General features: G+C 40.5%; 2 protein-coding genes across 2 annotated transcripts in view; one reads left to right on the forward strand and one right to left on the reverse strand.

The window, feature by feature from the left end:
* The window catches only part of LOC124154071, a 166959-nt gene that overhangs the window by 89354 nt on the left and 54958 nt on the right, over window positions 1–22647 (forward strand). The gene's annotated exons all lie outside the window — the stretch shown is intronic.
* The window catches only part of LOC124153195 (homeobox protein Hmx), an 84700-nt gene continuing 81858 nt past the window's right edge, over window positions 19806–22647 (reverse strand). The window contains exon 4 of the mRNA XM_046526295.1: window positions 19806–22244. Within this exon, the coding sequence (XP_046382251.1) occupies window positions 21855–22244 (390 nt within the window). The 3' untranslated portion in view covers window positions 19806–21854. The remainder of the gene's footprint in view (window positions 22245–22647) is intronic.

Here is a 22647-nt window from a genome sequence, read left to right on the forward strand (position 1 = left end):
TATAGTTTGTGAGGTCGTGTGAATCGTGATGAAGATATATTCTCTCCTATTACATCCACTTAAGTCACGTTGTGAATGGCAAGATGTATTCATTGCTATGCCTATATCAAAATTATTTAAAAATTTCCATGAATGTCAATAGTGAGCAACTTGGTTGTACTGGATCTATGCTGACTGTTTTATTTCACTACAACCATATGGAAAAATTTGTTTTTGTAATAATAATATTTAAAGAAAGGTGTCCAAAATATCATGTTTTGTATTCTAAAAATGATTTTTAGAAGCCCATAAAAATTTTTGCAAAAATAAAATATCCTGTGCTGGATGTGTTATTTGCGCATTCCGTCTACAATTACCGAAAAATGAAATGAAAATGTATGGATTGAAAATTTTCGACTAACCCTTGATTCTAAACGATATTTTATTACCATGGATTGAGCCGCTCTATGTATTGAACATTTCTCTGCCAATTGCGTATTAGATGACTACTCATTGACAAAGGAACTGAAAAACATCTATAATTTTAAAAAATGTTGTAAACTCGCTCTAACTACGAAACAACAAATACGTTGTAAGCCTACAGTAGGACAGGTGAGTTTGCTGCCGATAAGTGTTTCTAGAATTATATAGTTTCTCTATGGGTCTTAAGCCATTCACTTTGACGTCTTACATAACGCAAAGCAAACAACTGCAGTAAATGAGGCTTGTTGTAGGTCTTCCTTATCCACCTATTTTTTTTCTATTTGGCTTAATGCTATTGCGAGTCTTTCACGGTGTGAGTAATCATTTCCATTTTATTGCTCAAAACTTTTATTGAATAATATTGTGCTTATATTCTATTTTTTAACAGTTCTTTTTAATACGGCCTGCTTTTTATTGGAAGTCATTTTATGTCATATATTTTATAAGTCACATGTATATGCTTTGGAAGGTGCTATTTGTGTCTGATTGTAGAAAATTGAGTGATTGCATGACCTCGACGAACTACTTAATTAGGCTGCATTCAAATTTTATTACAACACTATTGTACTCGATAATATCAAATATGATGGATGACGGATGATTATATATTTACCTGACGCCCAGGTTTGTCCAAAATTTCGTAATTTTATTCCGCCTGTTTATGAGTTACATTAGGAGTTTCATTTCATGAAATTGCTGACGAGTATTTAGCGCTGTGAGGCGAAGAAAATCTTGTAAACAGTAAACTAGGTTACTTTTGATTCTCACGAGTGGCGCAGTAGATTGAAACCTGACATAGTGCTCCCAACATGAGAAACACTAGGTTAAAAATAAAACGCTGGTGAGTTGAGGCGAGGAAAGAGAATCGAGCACGGTGGGGTTGGGCAGAGGTGGGCGACTGAACGGAGTGTGTGATTTTTCGTTCTGCTCGGGAATGGGAGTTGTGATTCTCGGACACAAGTGAAGCCTTTCATTTCTGTATTCCCAAGGAGATAAAGCGATATGCAGTCACTTATGGATTAGGCGTTTCTCGCGAGAGTGCCATTTTATACTGTGACCTATTTCGAGCAACAACACTTCACGTGATACGCGAATAGATCGCTGCATCGGTTTGACACAGTTCACACTCGTATAACTGATTGCGCTCTACGAAACTTGGTGACATTTGCTTCGTATTAAAGAATAATGAAGGGGGTATCGGGTTGTTGTGGTGACTACATATACATCTACATAATACCCTGCAAGCTATATCTAGGGTGTTTGGCAGGGGGTGATCAATCTAGCAACAAGGATAATCCCTCATGCACACCACAGGTCATATAAATGTTACGTCCTCTTACCAAATATACCTCCGCATTCATTCAAAGGCAAAACTTGCCAACTTCTCATGAAGGGAAACCTCGAGCATACAAAAAATGCTGTTAGAAATACTAGGAAAATTCAGAACCATATATTAAGGAATATATAAATAAGTAAGCTAAACTTCAAGTCAACTAACCTCTTAGTAAATCCTAACGCTGGCGTTATAGTCTCTTAACGATCGTGGAAAAAACGGCTAATGTTGGCTTCCCACGCCGTGGGCTCGGGTTCAAATCCCGGAAGTGGCGTAGAATCTTCAGAGACTGCCCATGATGATCCTTGCTTGAATGTTGTGCGACATTTCAAGCGCAACACTCAGCCCGTAGGATGGGATGATAACCCGTGGTCCTGGACCAAGGCGCCAAGGGGACCAGTTGCAGTGGTTTGTTAAGAACAGGCTAATGCCGACGCCACCCTTCCTACCATTTTCTTCCCTCATGGCGCAAGTAACCTCAGCTGACGATGGCCTCCTCAAATTACCTCACTATCAATAATGAAGGGAAAACTTTCTTGTTTCGCATGAGCTGCTTCATTTCCTCAGCAACCTTACTCACCACACCTTCTCTGACCCACTAATGCCGAACACACCTTTCTCGCTCCCATCAGCTTTCCATAATAGATTCTTTTACTAATTTTATTTTATTTTCGATTTTGATTTTATTCATTAAAATATTATACCAATTAAGTTAGGTTTACATGGATTGTTTAAGAAGTATTTTGGCAGCCTCCCCTGCCCTCCCAGACTTCCCTTTTCAATTTAAAATAAGGCCAACTCACTTTCATTTTATCTATAAAAACATCCTATTGTCTTCCATCCTCTCCCTCGTTTACCCAATATTCTACCCTCTAACACCGTTTACAACATACCCTCCCCACTCAGTACTCGCTCTATCCATATCTTCGGTCTCCCCCGTATCTCATCAAAAAGCCCTCTGTCTTCACCAACCATGTCAAGCACTTCGTCGTTGCTACCCCTATCCGTCCACTTAACCGTTTCCATTTCTCTCCACACCCGCATCTCGAACACCTCCAGTCTTTTCTCGTCCGTCTTCCTAATACTCCATGTTTCCGCGCCCAAAAGTAGGTAATACACTCCAAATCATAATCTTCACTAGCCCTTTATTTGAACTTCTACATAATAATCCTATTATAAGCTCTTTCCTGTTCATGACGCCTCCTTTGTAAACGCAATTCTCTTCCTAATATCCCTAATACTGTATTCATTTTCATCGAATGTGCTACAGATAGAGTTTAAAAATAAGAGACCCTTATTTTTTCCATTTCCTGATCAGTTATCTACTCCTCGAGCTATTTGTGATGAAAAATCAGCCTTAACCTTTTCAAAGATAAGTTGATGACGCCACAAACTCCTCCCATACGATTCACGTCCTCTCCGCTACCTTACGGCCTCGCGATTCGGCTACACGCGGTTTCTTGTATACTTGAGGTAAAATTTTAATGTACATAATGAAAATAGCTACTTTGGAAAACTTAGGAATCATGTTAGCGTGGTGGTCTTCGAAGTGGCCTTTAAAAACAATGATCGGTGCCTTTATTCCCGGTTCAGGGTTATATTTCCAAGGGCAATAACTATTTATCCCACGCGGCAGCATCGAAATTAGACACAGGTTAGTAATTCCGCATCAGATGCTTTTGAGGGACTCCATCTTTTGACCAGCAGGATATGTGGACTAAAAAAATTGAAATACTCTACCATGAATTCAAACGTTAATGTCACTTGTCGGTTAAATAATTTCATTATTCAATAGAGGGTTATTTCAAATTTGTGAAACCAAATATTTGGCCTATGTATTTATAAACGACTTATGGGTTTGAGGAGCGTGTTTTGGAAATTTTCTCTTAAAAAATATAATGCAATTAACTTACTTCGCGATTATTTGAATTAATGGGTTTCTATCCCTGAGTGGGCATTTTACGTCAAAATTGGTTTAGAATTTCATAATCATGTAAATTATTTTTACCAAGGATAGGATAAGGCAGAACGCACATAAGTGATGACTACTCAAATAATTTTGTTTTACTAAACTGGACAAAATTTTCATTAACTTTGTGATATCAATTTGAAGGGAGCAGGTTGCAGGGGATTGAGGGATGATATTTACACATTCATCCTCGTATGAACTTCGCATTCAAATGTTTTGTCTAGGTGCATTTATTTCGAGTTTACCTGCTTGTATTCATAGTATTTTATTTATTTTCATTTTTGTTGAGGAATTGAATTTTGAAACGTTGAATTTTATCTAAGTCTGATATCCTTAACCTTCAAGAAAGCATAATAAGCAAATACAAGCACTGATACGGGGCATTATAGATCACACCAAAAGCAACATTCCGAGGAAAAAGTTTCATGCATTTATATTTTCACTTTCCCGTTGCTACTATGACGCGTATCATTTAAAAACATTTCAGTGAAACTAATGAATTCCAGGCTTATTCTCTGTTACTTGCTTTTGTCATAAATGGTATTACATTGAATCATTAAGTAGTTATCTAATTTTCAGTAATCTTGTCTAAGAATTCGATAATAGCTTTTTTGCACTGAGAAGGAGAAAAAAAAACTTCGAAATTTCGTCCAGCACGTATATTCTGATGGATGAGGTAGCATTAGGATTTCACTATGTATAGTCTTTTTATGGCTTACTAGAGAAAATATGAATTTAATAAGCATTCACTTCCAACCATCTGTGCAGAAACCTATTATGCCGTCTCCCCCATATTTCATTTCCATGCAATAAAACAAATGCCTACAGGAGGCGTTGCAGCTATCAACATTTTAATGCAAAAGAGGAAGGAATGATACTTCCGCCAGGATTTCTTTTGACCAATATCAAAAGCAATTTAAGGTGAAGACATAATTCAAAGTTAGCGTGAGGGCGAGGGTTATGGCGTTTTTAAAAAATCCTATCTATTTATGCTATCCGGGTGCTCCTCGTCATTAACCTTTTTTCGCCAATCGTTCTGAGCAGACGTAACCATCATCACACGCCGATTACGTCAAATTATACGCACGTTGATGGCGAACACGTGAAAAAAGAGGATTTTTTGAGAGAGAACACGGCGGAAGGAGAGGGAGAAAAGTCAATTTCCTCCCACTGAAAAACGGAATGGGATGGGATCCAAAAAAAAAGGCACGCGAGGATACTTAGACCAAGTCAGCACTTCGCGTGCGGCGTGTCTAAATTTCGAGAGACAAGAAGGAAAACGAGAGAGGGATGGGGAAGGAGGACGTGACAAAAAAATTGACTGGAAAAAGTAAAGGAAATGTCCCGAATTTTCGCCGACCTCGAGGGCAAGGGAGATAAAATAAAAAAAAAACCTTTACGAGGGAAGAAGAGGAGAGAAAAAAACAAAAGAGAAGCGAAATACACACGAAACGACACGTAATGACACGAAAGCTCATCTCACTTCATTTACGTCGCTCTCGGGCGGGAAAGGAGGGGAGGTGAAGCCGACGCGAGTCACTAGGGGTGTGTTTCCCGTCGCGACATCTAGATGGCGGAAGCGACGCGGCGTTGAATGAGGTGAGTGACTAGGGGGAGTCAAATGGGACAACGAATGCTCATCTCGGAACCACTCATTATCATCGGCTACGAGATATAATCTCGGAGGTAGAAAACCTCATTATCTAAACATGTTGTTCGGGGCGACGGTAAATATTGTTTTTTCCCAACTCCGCCCACACGACCCTACGTAAGTTGATAACTTGTAGGGGGAGGGTTTGGGCGCGTGGCATTTAATAGTGGTCGGAGGGTCTTGATCACGGGCAAGGGGGTGGAAATTGAAGGGGGTGTGGTGGTCGCGCATCGTAGCTCGGTGGAGCTACCCCCCTTTAACGTAGGGTTTTTTGGCAAAAGGGTAACAACGCGGTTGGGCATGACCCCGTGCGTATTAATTATCTCCCTATCCACAGACAACGTAAGGCCCTCATACAGCTGTCACACGAAAACTGCCGCTTTCCTGTCGGGTGACTCGCCGACATAGGCAGTCGTCGCGACCGCGTCCATCTTTCATTGAGAAATGGACGATGATTGTCTCCGAAGTAAAAAAAGTCGAACCACTACCAGTCCCTGCTTTTCCCTCATATTAAGGATTGTAGCATTTGAATGCTTCAGACCTTACATATTTTTATATAAGTAATTACTATTGTAATTTAGAGACAATTATCAACACTGGTTGACATAGAAGCCGTATCAGTTGTGATAAAAACAAGCTCAAGAGGTCTTACCGATATTGCATTTATGTCACCATCAGGTACCTATTCCCTATACCCAGGTATTCAGGTATATATTGTTGATGTAGAAATATTTATGATTTGTAGTCATTCAAAAAGAAGAGATTTGTTGAATTACCGAGAAAAATGTAATAATGTTTAAATTTAAACTGAATAAATTGATTCACCTGTCATGATTGGTAGCTATGTGAGATTTTTTATTATCTACTTAATTGTTAATCACCTATCCATTGCGATACTTTTCCACAATAATTTAATAGTCCAATGTTGTATTGAGTTTATTTCATCAAATACAGCTATACTTAGTGACAACTGTTGTAGGTCTCGGCAGCCCTACACATACCATGTACCCCCGTCAACGTTAATTTTAGGTCTCGGTCTTTGTGTGCAGTAAGAGTGATACGTATACAATCGAGTCCTTCCTAATGTGTCTCACAAAAAGGGTTATGCAAGATATTAAATGCTTGGAATACTTTAGTATCCAGTAATGACAGAGATGTTTGGTAGCGCGACCAAGCGGTTTGCCCGGCATACCAAACTCGAGGTAATTCGTTCAGTAGTCTAATGTTCTCTTCGGGAATCAATCGCTCCTTCCATTTCCATTGATAGGATTATTCGAAAGGTAATGAGAACTTTACGTATTTGGTTATGATTGACTTTTTCTTAAAGAATTGATTTCATTTCATTCTTTTCTAGTTCCATTTAAATATGGAGAACACGTGCTTAAAAAACTCATCTCAGTTTTCGGTCACTACGCAGCCAAGTGGATCGTACTTTTTATGCTTGAATCAGAATGACACCATCGTTATTCTTCCCTTTGGAGGTGTATCTCCAATTAATGCGATATCGATCGCTAAATAGTGATCCTTGGAAGTGAGTTTTTTAGGTACTTATGGGTTTTCGTAGAGCAACAGGATCCTCATCGCTTCTTCTCATATCTTCAAGGAGTACGTCTCGTCTTCTACTTCTGAAAAATTCAGGGAGCTAGTTAGTTGCCACAGATTGGTAAGAGCGATTATAACGGTACTTTTTCTTTTCAATAGAACCAGAGTCATAAATCTTTAACGAATATTTAGAATTTTCAAAAGGGGTCGCTAAAAATGATTGTTTGAGACAGAAATTAACCGTTCGCGCTCCTATTCCGACGGTCACTTAAAAACCTATCACTAATCCTATCCCTCATAGTGACAGAAAGCGTGAAAATCATCCTAGGGGAAACATAATAAGAATATCATAGGATTCGAACCATAGACCTCATAATTTTCCCCAGACTTCTTCCCTGTAGCATTGTTTTACTTACTTCCTTGCGGGTGACAACTAGCAGAGTTCCTGGCTCACTCACTCAGCTTTCCTCTGGCTTTCACTCAGCTTAAGGTTGGTTTGGATAGGTGCGGATAGAGCTCACCCCAGATGAAACAGTCTCACCAGACGATCAGGTTGGGGGTGGGAAGTTTTCTCTCTGGGCTAACTCACAATTCGAGGATTTTTGTACAAGCTATGACTAGGTCTACCAAGCGTTATTCAATTGGCTTCGTGCAGATGGGAGCTTCAGTAATACATGTTCGCATGCAAAAGGTGGTAGAGCAATTACATATTATTGAAATATTAGTGGGATAAAAGTAGTTTTTTCGAAGGCTATCACTGACAAATGGTTTTCTAGATACTTCGAGTATATTTTGACCCTTATATAAGGTTTGTGGGTCACACATGGACCTGCCATGGGCACGGCTTGACTTTCGACAAACCTATTATTTATCCCTAAATTAACCCACTGTCTGCTACCATGACATCAAGAGGCTTCCAATTGTACAATATCTAGTTCTATCCTGTATATGATTACAGAATGAACCTATTTGCTCTAACAGCCATTTTCCGCCGCTTCGGACTAGTGAGATATGTCTTCAATTTATATTTTCCAAGCTTAGATCTCCACCATTACGTATAAGTAGGATAAGAACATAACTGCTCATTCGCCAGGATAAGGAAACGCCTCTTGAAAAGTTTGGTTTGTCAAAATAAAAAATTGATATTTAGCTTATATATATTCAAAAATTATAAATCAGGAAAATAAGTTAAATTTCCTCAAATACTAAGTATATTTTTATGGATAGGAGTGTTAATGATTACTTTCTACAGCCATAGCCTGTCTACATCATCGCGCTGAATTGCATTCGAATAACAAGGCCTGGGTTAGTTGAAATATCCTTTTCGACAACCAAGGGTCAATAAAATATGATCGTAGAGTTCTGGTTCTGGTCCGAGGGAATTTCGGGACGACGCCATATTTATTTTCCACTCCCTTCACCGCAACCGAGGAATTCTCTCGTCCACATGGATCATTCATTCCTTATCTCTCTCGTGATGTCGGCGCGTGCTTGGACGAGTGCGCACGTCCGCTTTGCGCACCGCAAAACACTCACACGTGTCCGGAACACGCGACCGCTGCGCCAACGCGAACGCAGGCGGCGACACGGTGCAAGTAGGGGAGGACGATGTTGTGGGAGGGGGGTCGTTTGTCGCGCTGACGTTTACCGCTTTCAATTGCCGGCTGGTGTGCGCATGCGCCCTGGTCGAGTGATGCGGTGTCCATAAAGGGGGGGGGGGTGACGCGTGTGTTATTTAGAGGCGCGGAGAGGGACACACGGTGGGAGCAAATTGCAGCAATCATGCGATATGACGACACGTGCGCGTCGCGTCTTCGTGGCCGGAGTCGTACGCGATGCTACTGCCACAACGGCTGCGTGGCCGTTTTTTTATTTCGACCAAGTAGGTTGGGATTTGAGGATGCGCTGTTAACTTGTTATAATGCTGGTCATACCTCCACCATCATCATTTGATAATTTCAGAACTTAGTCAACGGCACGAACGTGAGCCAGGGGCGGTCTTGGGTACCTCGCCTAGGGCCCTTTTTACGGGCGGGAATTTGGTTCTATAACATATATAGTGAAGTAGTTCGTTGAAACTGCACTGAAATCTAAAAACCTCTAAAATAACCTTTTCGATTGACCCCTCAAAAAAAATCAGGTTCTCTTTTATCATCTGGCACCTTTATTTTATTTATTTATATGTTACATTTCACACAGACTTTTGCGAGTATTTTGTAAATAAAGTAACTAATGAGAACATAGAATTTTATAATTGCAAAAAAGCTTTGTAACTTTCGTCTTTTGAAAATTCACCTTTCATATACCCTTCACGATGGACGCGAGTGTTTTAGGAGCCCCCTAAGCTCGGGGCCTTCTTGCCGACTTTTCCAGACCGCCCTTGACTTGAGCATTCAATTTCTTTTGGCAGTTATCGAATTAAATACTTGTAGAAATACAAAGAAATAGCTAATTAAGACTCGTAAAATTACTCATACAGAGCCTCAATTTTATTTTTCGTTGGTTGGTTGTTGTACCTGCATTGAAACTTTGGAGCTCCAATTTTTTTTTGTCATAAAAAGAAATATTCGGGTCATGATTTCGAAGGGCGTACCAAAAAAGATCGATAATTAGGAAAATAAGGTTTGCTGCGTGCGATTGAAAGTGTTTAATAGGTATTTACGTGTAAGTTATCACTTTTAAAAATGTAGTTTTTTCCAGTTTAGTCCCCGCCCAGAGATCCGAATAGAAGATTAATTTACCTCCTGAATATTTTACTTGAGAGAATTCCATCATGTGCTGCTTTATATTTTTGTGACTCCACGGGATAATAATGTGATGATTTCTCAATGCCATTCGCATCGCAGTACGACAGCCGTTGAAATAAATTTTACTCCGCCCAGTTAGTTCATCGGTCAGTGTGGTCTCCACGATCTCACATGCAAAGAGAATATGAGAGGCATAAGAGTTTGCGGCCTTCATTCACCAAGTAACGGTACCTTCAAACGTTTCCGTATCATTTGAATGCCCTACCTTATCCAATAATGGACCAATATCAAGATTATCTTTGTCGTATGCAACCTTATGATGAAATGCATTTTTGCCTATTAAGTATTGTTACATAAGAATATCGAGGGAGAGAATATGAAAATATTTTCATCACCCCATGAAAAATATGTTTTGTGAAAGAAGCAGTCTGACGAGGTAAGCGATGGTTAGGAATACGATTACGTATCAAAATTACATTCTCACTCCCCTTCTGGGGATGACTCGGGAGTCTGCAAAACCACTGCCCCGGAAGGTCGAGATGAAATCATTGTGTCAACCTATCTCCCCTCTTATTCGACCCAATGCGGTAATAGAGTGAGTTACGCTTCGTTTAACAGTTGTCATCCGCCCGTTTGTGGGATGGAGGGGTGAAGGTTTGCCTTCCTTACCCGCCATCGGAACCTTCTCTTTTTTCAGGGATCGTTGGGTTACAGAGTGGCAGACCTATTTGAAGGGGCAGCCACTCCTGTTCGGCGTGCGAGGAGTTGTTTGGCTAGAGGGTTTGAAGGTGGGGTAGGGGTGTGATGGATGCCTTAGGGGACATTGGGTAGTGCAGAAGGTCCCAAGAGTGGTCGCGAAACGTGTGCGGACCTCTCAAAGGGATAATGTGGGGCCCTTCTCAGCAATTTGAGGGCCGCGGAAAGTGTCGGGTTGTTGTCGCTGAGAGGAGAAATGGGTAGTTTGTGAGGAGGAATCATTTTTTTCTTCTTTACAGTTCCATCCTCACAACCTTTAGGCTCCCCTCTACTGCTTATGCGTAGACCATTTCTTTCTCCCTTTCCATTTTTTTTCATTATTATTTCATCCCGCCCGCTTTAGGTCGCAGGGCCTTTTTTAAGCACCGGTTTCCGCCCCACATTTCAGCAGGCAGGAAGGTTTAAGAAGAGGAGATGATGGCTTGAATATTGCAAAGCGTCTTTTTTTTCTCCTCCTTTCCTTTCTGCACGCGTTCGTGAAACTCGATGTGCTCTTTGATTCCTTCACCCTTCATCGTTTGCGAACATGACTCCGTCGTTTTTGTGAAGGGATAAGTTCTTTCCTTTCTTTGTAGAGGATGTTTATTTTTTTCATTCAAGCGTGGGTTTTTATTGGAAAAGAAATGGAGGCTTTCTTACTAGTCCTAAAAAGATGACAAAATTCTACAGTGCACAACGCATCAAATTTTTGGGTGAAATTTTATAAAAATGTGTATTTTTTGCAAGTTGGTGGAATACGTGGGAAAAAGGTATTTTTTTCCCTCACGCGCTTCCACCGGATATTGAGCGGGTTCGGCGAGTTGTTTTTATTTTCGTTCTTCCACCTTGCGCAGAAGTTTTTCGTGAAATTTCAAGAAAGTAAGGAAATCGACTCGCTCATTCTTTGATTATTAGGCTTCAGCACTTCAAATATATTTTGAAATGGCTCAATGGTTATAATTCCAATTGAGTCATTCTCCGAACAGATCTGATCAGTCCACAGAAGTGAATGATGCATAAATAACATAGTCAGAGATAGATAACAGGAATGATAAACGTTACCCTTTTAGTGACAGTGTGTAGGAAAATGCCTTGAGCCCACCTCTCATTCTATGCACTTTGTTGGAGGCAAAGTAGAGTTTAAACTTTGTTTGCCAAACATTTTATACTTACAAGGTTAATCTAAGAATGCTCAACGAAAGTTGAAATACTTTGGGTGATCGGCACCTGGGGCGATTTTGCCTTAATTACGCTATAATTCTTAACAATCTGATGAATGAAAATGGTATCTATACGAATGACAATCTACTCGTTGTATGTATATCAGCTTCGGAGAGAATGACGGCTATGGATAAAAGAAAATTTGTAAAATATTTTATGCGAGTATTACCCTCATGAAATCCCAATGATATCAGTCCATGTGACTGATATCCCGAGAAGCGCCAGATTTTTCACCCTGCAGTAACTACCTCCTATCCTTTTTAACTCGATATATTATCTCTTCGGATATCTACGGAACCAAATCCATGGACCTACAGAACAAATCATTTCCTCTTATTTATCCCGCATCACTATTGAAACGAAATTTGATTCCAACGGACGCCTAAATCCTCGATTGACATGATTCTAAATAGTTTTCGTCCGTTTACTTTTCCAAATACCTACCACCCCGTTAATTGTCCACCGGACGCAATGACTCGCGGCTAATCCAAACAATGGAGCGATTTAAATCATTTCCCCTAAATTGCTCGGTGCCCCGGGAAGATTAGTATGCCATAGCATTGCATTGTGTTCGGAACAGCCGACGGAAGCGGTGGGCACTATTCACGTGCGAGAATAAGGGGGCGGTGGTAGAGATGGAAGCAGTGTGGAGCCGGTAAATAAACGGGGCGGGTCAGATTATAGGGATTTCGAAGAGTGAATAGAGTGTGAGAGTGATATAATAAAAAGGAGAGGGGTCTGTGTCGCATGGATGGAGGGGGGGAATGGTTATATGTTTAGTGGGAGGGATGAGAGCCGGGGGCAGTGGTCCTGAGCGAACACATGCTCTGTCCAGGGGTGGACAGGACGAAATGGTAGGATTGGACGGAAAGGGGTGGGTAAAACGGAAAATAAGGAGAGATCACGAAGAGGAGGTTGAGGTCTAACACGTGAGGGATCGGGTTGATTTTGGTGGCTGGGGTTATGGTTTCCTGGTTCAAACCCCGACGGCTGCATAGATTTTTCACAGACCGCACTTCGGAGACTGATGGTGCGGGGAAGTTGCTTTACGAACTAGCCGCCTCTTCTGCCGCCACTGGTCCTTCAAATATCCCTACCTAAAGTGGCTTCGGGAACCTAGGGCGGGCCCGGGGTACACTCTCGAGGGCCGGGAACCAAGTCCGAGACTTAAGGCCGTTTTACACGGGGCACGTACTTGCACAATCTGACGTGTGCACTAAGGCGCATTCAAAATTGCGTCGTGTAAAGCGGTGAATTGCTAGAACACATACGAGAATGTGCGGACGTGTGATGGCATAATACCCCCTGATCTCATTTTGTTCATGCATTCGCGCAATTTCACGCCATTTTAGAAATCAATGCAGTTCTAACGTGCGCAATTCTGTTTCCCGAGAGCCCGACGACACCTCCAGGGAAAGGATTTGGAAGGAAGGGCGGGACGGGAAAACCCTCGCCGCTATAGAAGCGAATAGGGCCCACTATAAGCGAAACCATAATTTAATGTTTCTACAGGAAGGAAAGATTTTTCTATGAGGAAGAAAAATCCTACGATCTTCCGTAGATTATCCTTACCTATAGAGATCAGGACACCAAGGTGGGTCCTCTGAGGGTTACAACGCACCGGGGCCGGGAACCAAGTCAGAGACTCATACGCCCGCGCTCCCGGGGAGGGGTTTGGATGGGAAGGAAAAAGGAAAGAGGCGTCGCCGCGATATCCTCACCTATGGTCAACGCTTAAAATTTTTATGGAATTCCTCTAAGTAGTGAGAAAGCTTGCCTGTCTTGACATCTTGCGGTGGCACTTAGCCGCGGCCACATTTTTCTACCCCGAAAGGCTCATCCTAAAAATATCTACAGGAAGAGCATATAAAGACGGTGGTGGCCTTATGAGCAAAGCGCTTGTTTATTGAACGAGTGATTCCGAGGTCAAATCCGTGGAGAAGGGTCTCATAACAAAAGTTCCAGTATTGCTTGGTAGCTCAGGCAAAGGAGCTATCAATGTTATATACTCTAAAATATCAGTTTAATTATGCATATTATTATTTAATAATGCGCAATTTAAAGTATTGTCTGATATGGACGCTATTTAAAATTAGTGTTTCTTAGACCCTGTACTTTCAATACGCTATATTCACACACCTGTGGCTTGGTCCGGGGTGAGATTTATCCCCATGTATCCTTTTGAAACGTTGAGTTCGAATTTAAGCACTGAGATTTTGAAAATACATTTTCCTTGCTAGAACGTACCCTGAATTAAAACTATAAGAGGGGGGCAAGCTGTGGTCGTTCATGTTGTTACTCGGAAGAGGTTATGAAACCAAAATTTCAATAACATTATAACAGCGCTTTATTGGTTTTTAAAATAATTTGCTCGAAAAAAATATTTTTATTTTGATTGCAAGTTTTAAAATAATATCACTTTTATTGGATTTTAAGGAAATTTGTTCAAAAATTAAAATATGAAATAAATTTATTTTCCCTTCCAGGGGGGGCAGCTGCCCCCCCCCTCCTCCCGCCGGGTACGCCCATCCTTCCTTGCATTATATGAAGTAAAGATACTTTTCACTTTTCCACATAAATATTTATTCAAAATGTAAACAACATGTTTACTGCACTGCAGCATCATCAGGACGGTGTAACATGTCGACTCCTGTTTAAATAAATATATGTGTGGAAAAATGCAACGCATCTTTACTTCTAACACTAAAATGGATTCCCACTAACAAAGTATCAGCCTCCTTTTTCAGTGTTAATTTCACATGGTCCTTAATTGCTCATATAAATAAGCCATATTTTTCGAATATTTATCTACATCGAACGATGAGTAGTGAAATGATATAAAAGTCTAACATACCTCTTATACTTACTCCAACTACTTCACTACTCAGCGAGAGCATTTGGGAGAGAATATCTTGTTTCCTTCTAACCATCATTTTCCTTTCCCCTATCCTTCTTCCTTTCCCTTACAGTTTCTAATGAGAGACCACTTTTCCGGGAACACCCGATGAAGCGGTTAGCGGGCATTGGTTTTGCGGTTGCCTAGTCCCGTCCGGCCCGTACTAGAAGGGATGGAGCGAGGACGTCCAAGCGGTTGGGGCACTCAAAATTGCTCACCTATGCGTATCGGTGGACTTCCTGAGCGAAGGCTTATGTGCCGATGGAGGTAAGCAGAGAAGTTGGGCAGGCGTGGGTGACAGGCTTGCAAGCGGTTGGAAGGAAAGGCAACCGCCGCCGCCCTTCGATGGAGATATGATCGTCTCCAGTGAGACTTAATCTCCGTTAAGTAGCCTCCTCCAGTGCACCGGTCAATGCCGCCAGTAAATATTCTCCTACCGTCTCATAGAACGTGTTGTTAAAAACGTCGTCCCATACGTAAAAGAGTTGGGTGAAGAAAAAAAAGGTATCATTTTTTCCACAATTATTACTTTGGAACTACAAAACGGAATAAAAACAACCTTTTTTAATTGTCGCAGGCCTTTTTTAAATGGTATGACGCGTTTCGGCGCTGATCCGTCATTCTCGGGTACTATTCTTTATCAATTCAACATGAATCGTCACAAAGTGAAAGCCAAATCAATCGATTGGGACTACACCCTTTTCTTCCATAGTCTACATTAAATTTCGGCGCCGAAGAATCCCTAAAAACACCCTTAACGTGTGAACACAACCCGTGAATGATTCCTCTGATAAGACCCTCCCATTGATTAAAAATGCGAGATTGAGAGAGAAATTCTGCGACCTTTACGAGGCAAGATTGGAATTCTGCCTATGTCGCTTTGAATTAAAGTGTAATCAAGAAATAAATAATTCCTTCACTCAAAGTGGTGGTAATGCTCTCATTAATATTTAGTTAATATAATAGTAATCTTCTACATCCAAATCATGAATTACCGTTTATATATTCTTCTTCTCTCTAAAATTTACCGATTGTGACAAATTGTTTTGAAATGGCTGTAATGAAATATTCCTACCAAAGAGTCTTATAATTATGCTTTTCGGTCAGTATCCCAAATTTATTGGAAGTGAGTATTGTACACTATTCTCCACTATTTTGCCTTTTAATTTGTGTGTGACATTATTTTTTCTTCCGTTGATTGATTAGTAAGTTAAAAAATTCTGTTATTTGTTTCAAAGATACGAATCGGCTAATGCCAATAATCTCGCGTTCATCGTCATTGAGTATATCCGCAGATTACTGTCACGGAGGGGTGCCTCTTCAACGTGATACGTTACGTAGATGCATAAATATGTTGAAACTAGGAACTCGAATGTTATATACATTATGTTTCCCTCTGGTATATATCACGATGTGTTCATGTCCTTTGATGAATTGCGAAGCATTTCTTGGACTATTATTGCCGCGTCAATTCCTCAGGTGACCTCAAAAAGAAAGTGGAAAGGTGGGTTAAATGTGCACTTAGGCGGATTGACATGAATAAAGATATGAAGTGAAACACTTTGCACTTTCCACATAAAAAAATTATTACACTAGAGTCGACATGTTTCGCTGCACTGCAGCATTATCAAGACTAACCCAAGAAATTAACCATACCAATATATATACACAAATTGCACACTCGCACACTTGTGTATATAAGGGAAGTCCGGTAGAGATGCCCCACCTAAGGAAATGTCTTCATATCTATGACTGAGGTAGTAGTAAGAATGTAGGACTTCACGATATAATACAACATTTATTGATTATTAACAATATACCAGCAAATTTTGATTAAAAAATATTGACCCCAAAATATTTAAGCTTTTCCATAGACATGCATTTTGCCATCTCTCAAAACTGTCCGGGTGAGACGCCCCACCTCCTCGGGAGAGATGCCCCATGCAGCTCTAGCTGAATGCAATCAGAATTAAACCTGTTTTATAATAACACATTCAAATTAACGTAAACTTATGGTAGTAATATAACATTTAAACAGATTTTGAATCAACGTTTGTAAAAGTATTGTTCAAAATTGCATGATTCCAGTGAAAATATTCATTAAATATTGCACTGAAACTCGTATGAACTAATGAACGACAACAAAAGAAATAATATATTACAGGAGCTTTTTACCTAATTTACAATTGTTTAAACATTGCTCGTCTTTTTTTTCCTCGATCAGTTTGGTTCCACGCTTGTTTGCAGAGATTTCCGTAAATTGTGCATGATTCGTGCAGCCAATAATCGCAATCGAACATTTGATCAAGTTTACTGTTAATTTTGTGGTAAAATAGTTATCCTCACATTCCAAAAATCTGTCCTAGTCATCGTCAATGATCAGTTTTTCCTTATTCTTTTCCGAATTTGCTATTTTGGAAACGTTTTATTTTTTACTCCTCGTACTTATCTTTCCTTATTTTACATATTCGCCGAACGTCAGTACTTTCGCTGTATGTTTCAATTTTCTCGAATTTATTTCGAAGGTGGGAATGGTGATATTTGATTCAACGATTTTTTAGGTGCCATTTTTTAATTCTGATGATCTTTTGACGACTTAAAAGTTGCTTAAAGGCCTCTCTGGATTTTTTTCTCTGGAGCCTAGTTCAATGCCTGGTGTTCCAGGCATTGAACTAGGGTCATGTACTCCGGACAGTCGCTAAGAGCTTTGGGTTTCTATCGCTATTATTCCATAACTTATGTTGAATAATGTTAAGGTATTGTTGATGGGTCCATAGGAAATATGTCAATCTCCCTGAAACCAGAACTTGGTGGGAGTCCATTCAGACTCTGTAAATTTCTTTTCCGGCCTTTGAAAATTAATGCCGGAGGAAGAACTTGGTCTTCAGCGTTGCAGCACGAAATCACAGTGCTGTTTTTTCCTCTCTCCGTAGATGTCAGAATCTGAACATCTTTAGCACCTTTTGTGGATAAAATCTTCCCTAGGACGTTATTTAGCCGACAACCACACTCGTTCATTTTGTAGACTTCGGCCGGCCTGGTAACGAAATCATTCTCCTGAAATAATTCTGAGAGTATTTTAGAAAAGTAAGTAACGCTTTCTCTATTTATTCCTTCACCTCTACCAGCTGACAAACCTTAAGACTGCCTAGCACTAATTTTTCTTAAAAATGAATTAAGCCAGTCATAACCCGACACCTTCAGTTCTGCATTGAAGGACTCGTTTTTCAGCAAACTGATAGGCTATTGATATCCTAGTGTCTCAATCAGGAGCAAACCCAGATTTTTCCAGGCGTTGATTATGACTGACAAGTCGCTTTTCCTGCTGCATGCCAAATGGACCCAAAGAAATTTTTGCTTGCATTACCCTCTTCCTGCATCGGTGAAGAGTCCAAGAGGGGACTAGAAGTACCTCGCAGCCTCACTTATTCCGCTATCACCTGCTCTCAGTCTCATGAAAGGTTGTTTAAATTGCTCTTCGGCATGATCTAAAGTGAATTTTTTTTTATACAATCGATTGAATCACTCAAGTGAATAGTGAGCGATGACTGACATCACCTAAACGAACGACTTAGTCAGTCACTAATGGAGATGGGATGTATATATTACACTGGTCAGGAGGAGGCATTGCTGAGAAGAGAGATGTGCCTGCTGCAATAAGTGATTTCCTTTAGATGATGATGATGAATCTGTTGCGAATGGTTCTATCATTATTTATTTTGTAGCCTAGGTGGCCTTTCTGATTTTTTTATGCTTTAAGCAATAAGTCATGGGCTAAGATTGTAAGGGGTATAGCATAAAAAGCTCTAATAAACTGATTCGATAATATTGGAGATAGTCTCCATACCCATCTCCACAAATTAGACTGTATCAAAGCAATTAAAAAATTAGGAGGCACTTTTCATTTTAGCACTCTTCCATTGACGTACTTACTAATTACTTCTAACCAGTGGCGGATCAAGGATAAGGACAAGGGGAGCTAAGTGTGGTTGAAAATTCTAGCAGTAGTGGGGGTCGGAAAATTACCATTCTATCTAGTGTAAATTGGATACCCAAGGGGGGGGGGGCATGCCCCCCCCACATATTTATTAAAGTCATCCCCCCCGCAGATTCCCCCGATACATCAGCCACTGCTTCTATCGTATTGGTTATAATTGCTTGAAAACAATACAGGTAGGGCATCTATACCTTAAGGTAGCACTGGGGCATCTCTCCCGAGGAGAGGTGGGGCGTCTCTCCTTTCAGTACGGGAGAGTTGCCCTTACAGCCAGCGGGCCAACACATGGTCTAAGATGACTTGTCACTGCTTTTGGACATTTGATAAACATGCTGCTACAAGTTTTCACCCCTTAATTCAAAGTATTCAAACATTTTAACTGATGCCGACCATAACCATTATGCTCTACCTTATAAGAGAGCGGAACATTCGGAGTCTCACTTGAAATGATGTTCTAAAGTAGCGTAAAAAATAACGAATCACCGCGAAACTTTTGAGGCTTGATATTAGCTGTCAAACTAATTAACGGACACCACCAGCAGAGCAATCTGATGATTATTTTTAAAACTACCACAATCGGGGCATCTCTCCCGGTGGGGCATCTCACCCGGACTTACCTTATATTGGTATGGCTAATTTCTTGGGTTAGTCTTGATAATGCTGCAGTGCAGCGAAACATGTCGACTCTAGTGTAATAAATTTTTTATGTGGAAAGTGCAAAGTGTTTCACTTCATATCTCATAATGGATCTCCACAAAGTATCTGTCTCATCCATCCAATTCGACATGAATAAAGGCTTGGGAATAATCCGTTTTTTTCTGGCTGACTCTTTAATAAATCCAATTAGGGGACATCTGAAATTTAAAAATAAAATATTGTATCTACCTCCATTTCATTTTAAGCTCATATCTGGCCGTCACATGTGATTTGGAGCATGCCACTTTATCTCATTTACATTCAACTAAACTCAATACATGTCTTCCAAGGATTAACTCTTTTATAAATGAAGTACTTTAACTAGATATGTTTCAGGTCAATATTTCAGCTATTAAAATAACCGATCATTTTAATTGACATTGGTGTTCAAGAATCATGTCACCATTAATCTCTAATGGTAGCAAGTCATTTTACATAAATGTTTTCTCTCATATCCACACTATGTCATCTGTTGTATGACCATCAAACTTATTAACCGGTGTTATACCGTAATTTCTATGTTTTAAATGCTGGGCTGTAGGAACTAGACGAGAAGTAGTAAACAGAATCAAAATATTTATTACAGGTATCCATTTATTACACACATGCACTAAATAAAATAAATTACATGCACCAAATAGTTAATCCTCAAAATGCAAATCAAATACAACGAGCACTTTTATAATACAATTTCTTTGGATATTAGGTGCATTTTTATGACTTCCATTGAACCACATACACACTCCTTATCGTGAGAATGTGCACAGCTTTACATGGAATTACAGTTGGTGAATAGTTTCATATCAACATCCTCACAGCATTTATTCCCTGACATACGTTTAATATCGAAAAGAGAAATCAAACCTAAATTTTTCATTCTCATTTTGGCTTTGAAAAATTAATGTTTCCCTTATATTCCACTGGCAATGGATCAAATCCCTTACGCAAGACTTTTTTCTTCAAATTAATTTAAGTTTTAGAATACGTTTTACTGCAAATACTTGTGCTGACTCATTTAGGTCGTAATTTGAATGAGAAAAAGCACGCTTTCTTTGCAACTTAATGGTTCTCCGATTTAGATGAATCAAATAAAAAGGATTGAAATTATTTCTTATTATTTTTTGCAACTTTAACCCTGAAAAAGCGAACGATGAGGAGATCAGTTATTACTACGGTGAAGCATTCTTATTTTCATCAATTCATTAAAAATGTCCGTGATAAGTTGCTTAAGAGAGCACCTCACGAAGGAGGTTCAACTTATTTCAGAGATCATAACGTGAGGATTGGCGGTATTAGGACTAGAAATTCGATCTGTGAAATTATCCATTTCAATCGATTGAGAGAATCAAAGCAGTACATCTCAATCCAGATCTTGTTTTTTTATCACCACTGATTGCTGTCACTTCTGCCAAACACAATACAGCTTCTTGGACCATTCCAATGTTACTTTGAAGTGGATTATCTTCTGAGAAGTCCAAGTCCACAACTGTCACTCTCATTATATTACATATTTCTGTCTTTTGAGAGATACTTTGTTATGGTAAATCTGAGATCAACAATATCTAAATACTGGCAGAAGATAGTACCAAATAAATATGAACACCTGTTTTTGTCGAAGAATTGTTCAAAAAAAGGAGTAGTTTTAGGAATTGTTACATTGGCCTCAGTGATAGTGTCCATATTTTCACATATTTATGTTGCAGGGACAGTAGCTCTCTTCCATATGGTACAAGTCACTCAATGGTTCAGCACAACATTTACACTTAGTTTCCATAAACATCTCCTTCTCCATCAAGGGTATTTCACTTTCAGCATGCGAAGTTTTTACAACAAAGTTTCTTCGGTGGCTTTGCACTGCAAATGTCAGTGTAGATTCAACAACGAGTCAATCATAATTGTTTCGAGAAATCGTAAGTCAGCTGAGCTTCTTAAAAACCAGCTCTTTTCCTTCAGAGGATTTCATCTAAGTTCTATAAATTCCTTGAGATATTTCTCCGATTGGTATTAAATTTGTGGAAGGCTAAATTTCCTACTGTGCTGCATAATTATCCACCCCATTGGAAGTGTAATTCTTGCCCCCCCTAAGCCCATAGCAATATGGCAAAATGTTACCCATTGCTCTTATATGAGTCTTGGTCCGAAAGGGTGCACTACAATTGTTTGAGATCGATTCCACAATATATTCGAGAAGTCACCAATGACAAGTGCCAGAGTTTTTTGTATTTTTCAATCAAAATTCAAAATCATTTCCCTTTGGATCCGATTCTATGATATGGCCATTCTAAAGACCCATCGCACAGCAGAAAAAGCGTTTCCATCTACGAGACGAAGTCGCAGTGTAAAGTATGATAGCAAACCACATATATGGCATATTTTCCTTCCAAGGGTGCACCACTGAACACACCAACACGACACCAACCCGTAATAAATGCAGCTCTTAAAGGCGTCGAAGAATATCCATTGAAGAATGCCAGCCAATGCCACACACTTATGATTGAGTCCTTCCTCAGCACTTCCACTCGTATCTCTCCCACGGGAGCAGTCCGGGGGCGAAGGCGGCAACCGCGCCCTCGCCGGCGAGGGGGGGCTGCCCCTCTGCCGCCCCTCAGACCAGGCTGGAGAGCGGGGGCCGCGAGACGGGGCTGGAGGGGTACGGGGAAGATGCCGCGCCTCCGGCTCCCGCACCCGGATGGTGGTGGTGGTGATGATGGTGGTAGTAGAGCGGCGAGAATGGTGCGGGGTGTGGCGGCGGTGGTGCCCCGGGAGGCGGAGGGCCGCCCCCGGAGGCCGCAGCGGCCGCCGCGGCTGCAGCGGCTGCGGCGGCAGCGGCCATCCCGCCCCCGGCGGCTCCGCCTGCTCCAGACCCACCGCCGTCGTGGTAGAGGATGGGCACCCGGACGAGCCTCTGTGCGGCGTGCGCCATGTTGGCCGCCTCCAACTCCGCCGCCAACTGCCGCTTCCACTTGTTCCTCCGGTTCTGAAACCATATCTTCACCTGTGGAGACAATCCATAGCGAATACTTCGTCAGTTTTTGTCTGCGGGTGTAATTTTTCGTACTCAAATAACTAAATTAATTATAACTACATCATAGACTTGCTCATCATTGGAATATGTATTGATGTAAATAAAATGATTTGATTTTTTTGCAAGTATATTATATTGCTTCTCTTTAAAAAAAATTTTATCATGCACTTGCGCCAATTGATCCGATTACGGGGAAATTTTGGCAGTGTTCATATTTACTCATTCAGTAACCAAGTATAACATTAAATGATTTTCTTTAATTATTTACATTTTTTAGGGTTTCCTTCAGCACATTTCGGGGGAGCGTGCTCCTAGAGTACACCTTTATTCACTCCTGGTTCACGCCAAGTATGAAATTCCAATAATCGTCTCT

Source organism: Ischnura elegans, chromosome 2 (assembly GCF_921293095.1).
Source record: "Ischnura elegans chromosome 2, ioIscEleg1.1, whole genome shotgun sequence".
Lineage (NCBI taxonomy): Eukaryota > Metazoa > Arthropoda > Insecta > Odonata > Coenagrionidae > Ischnura > Ischnura elegans.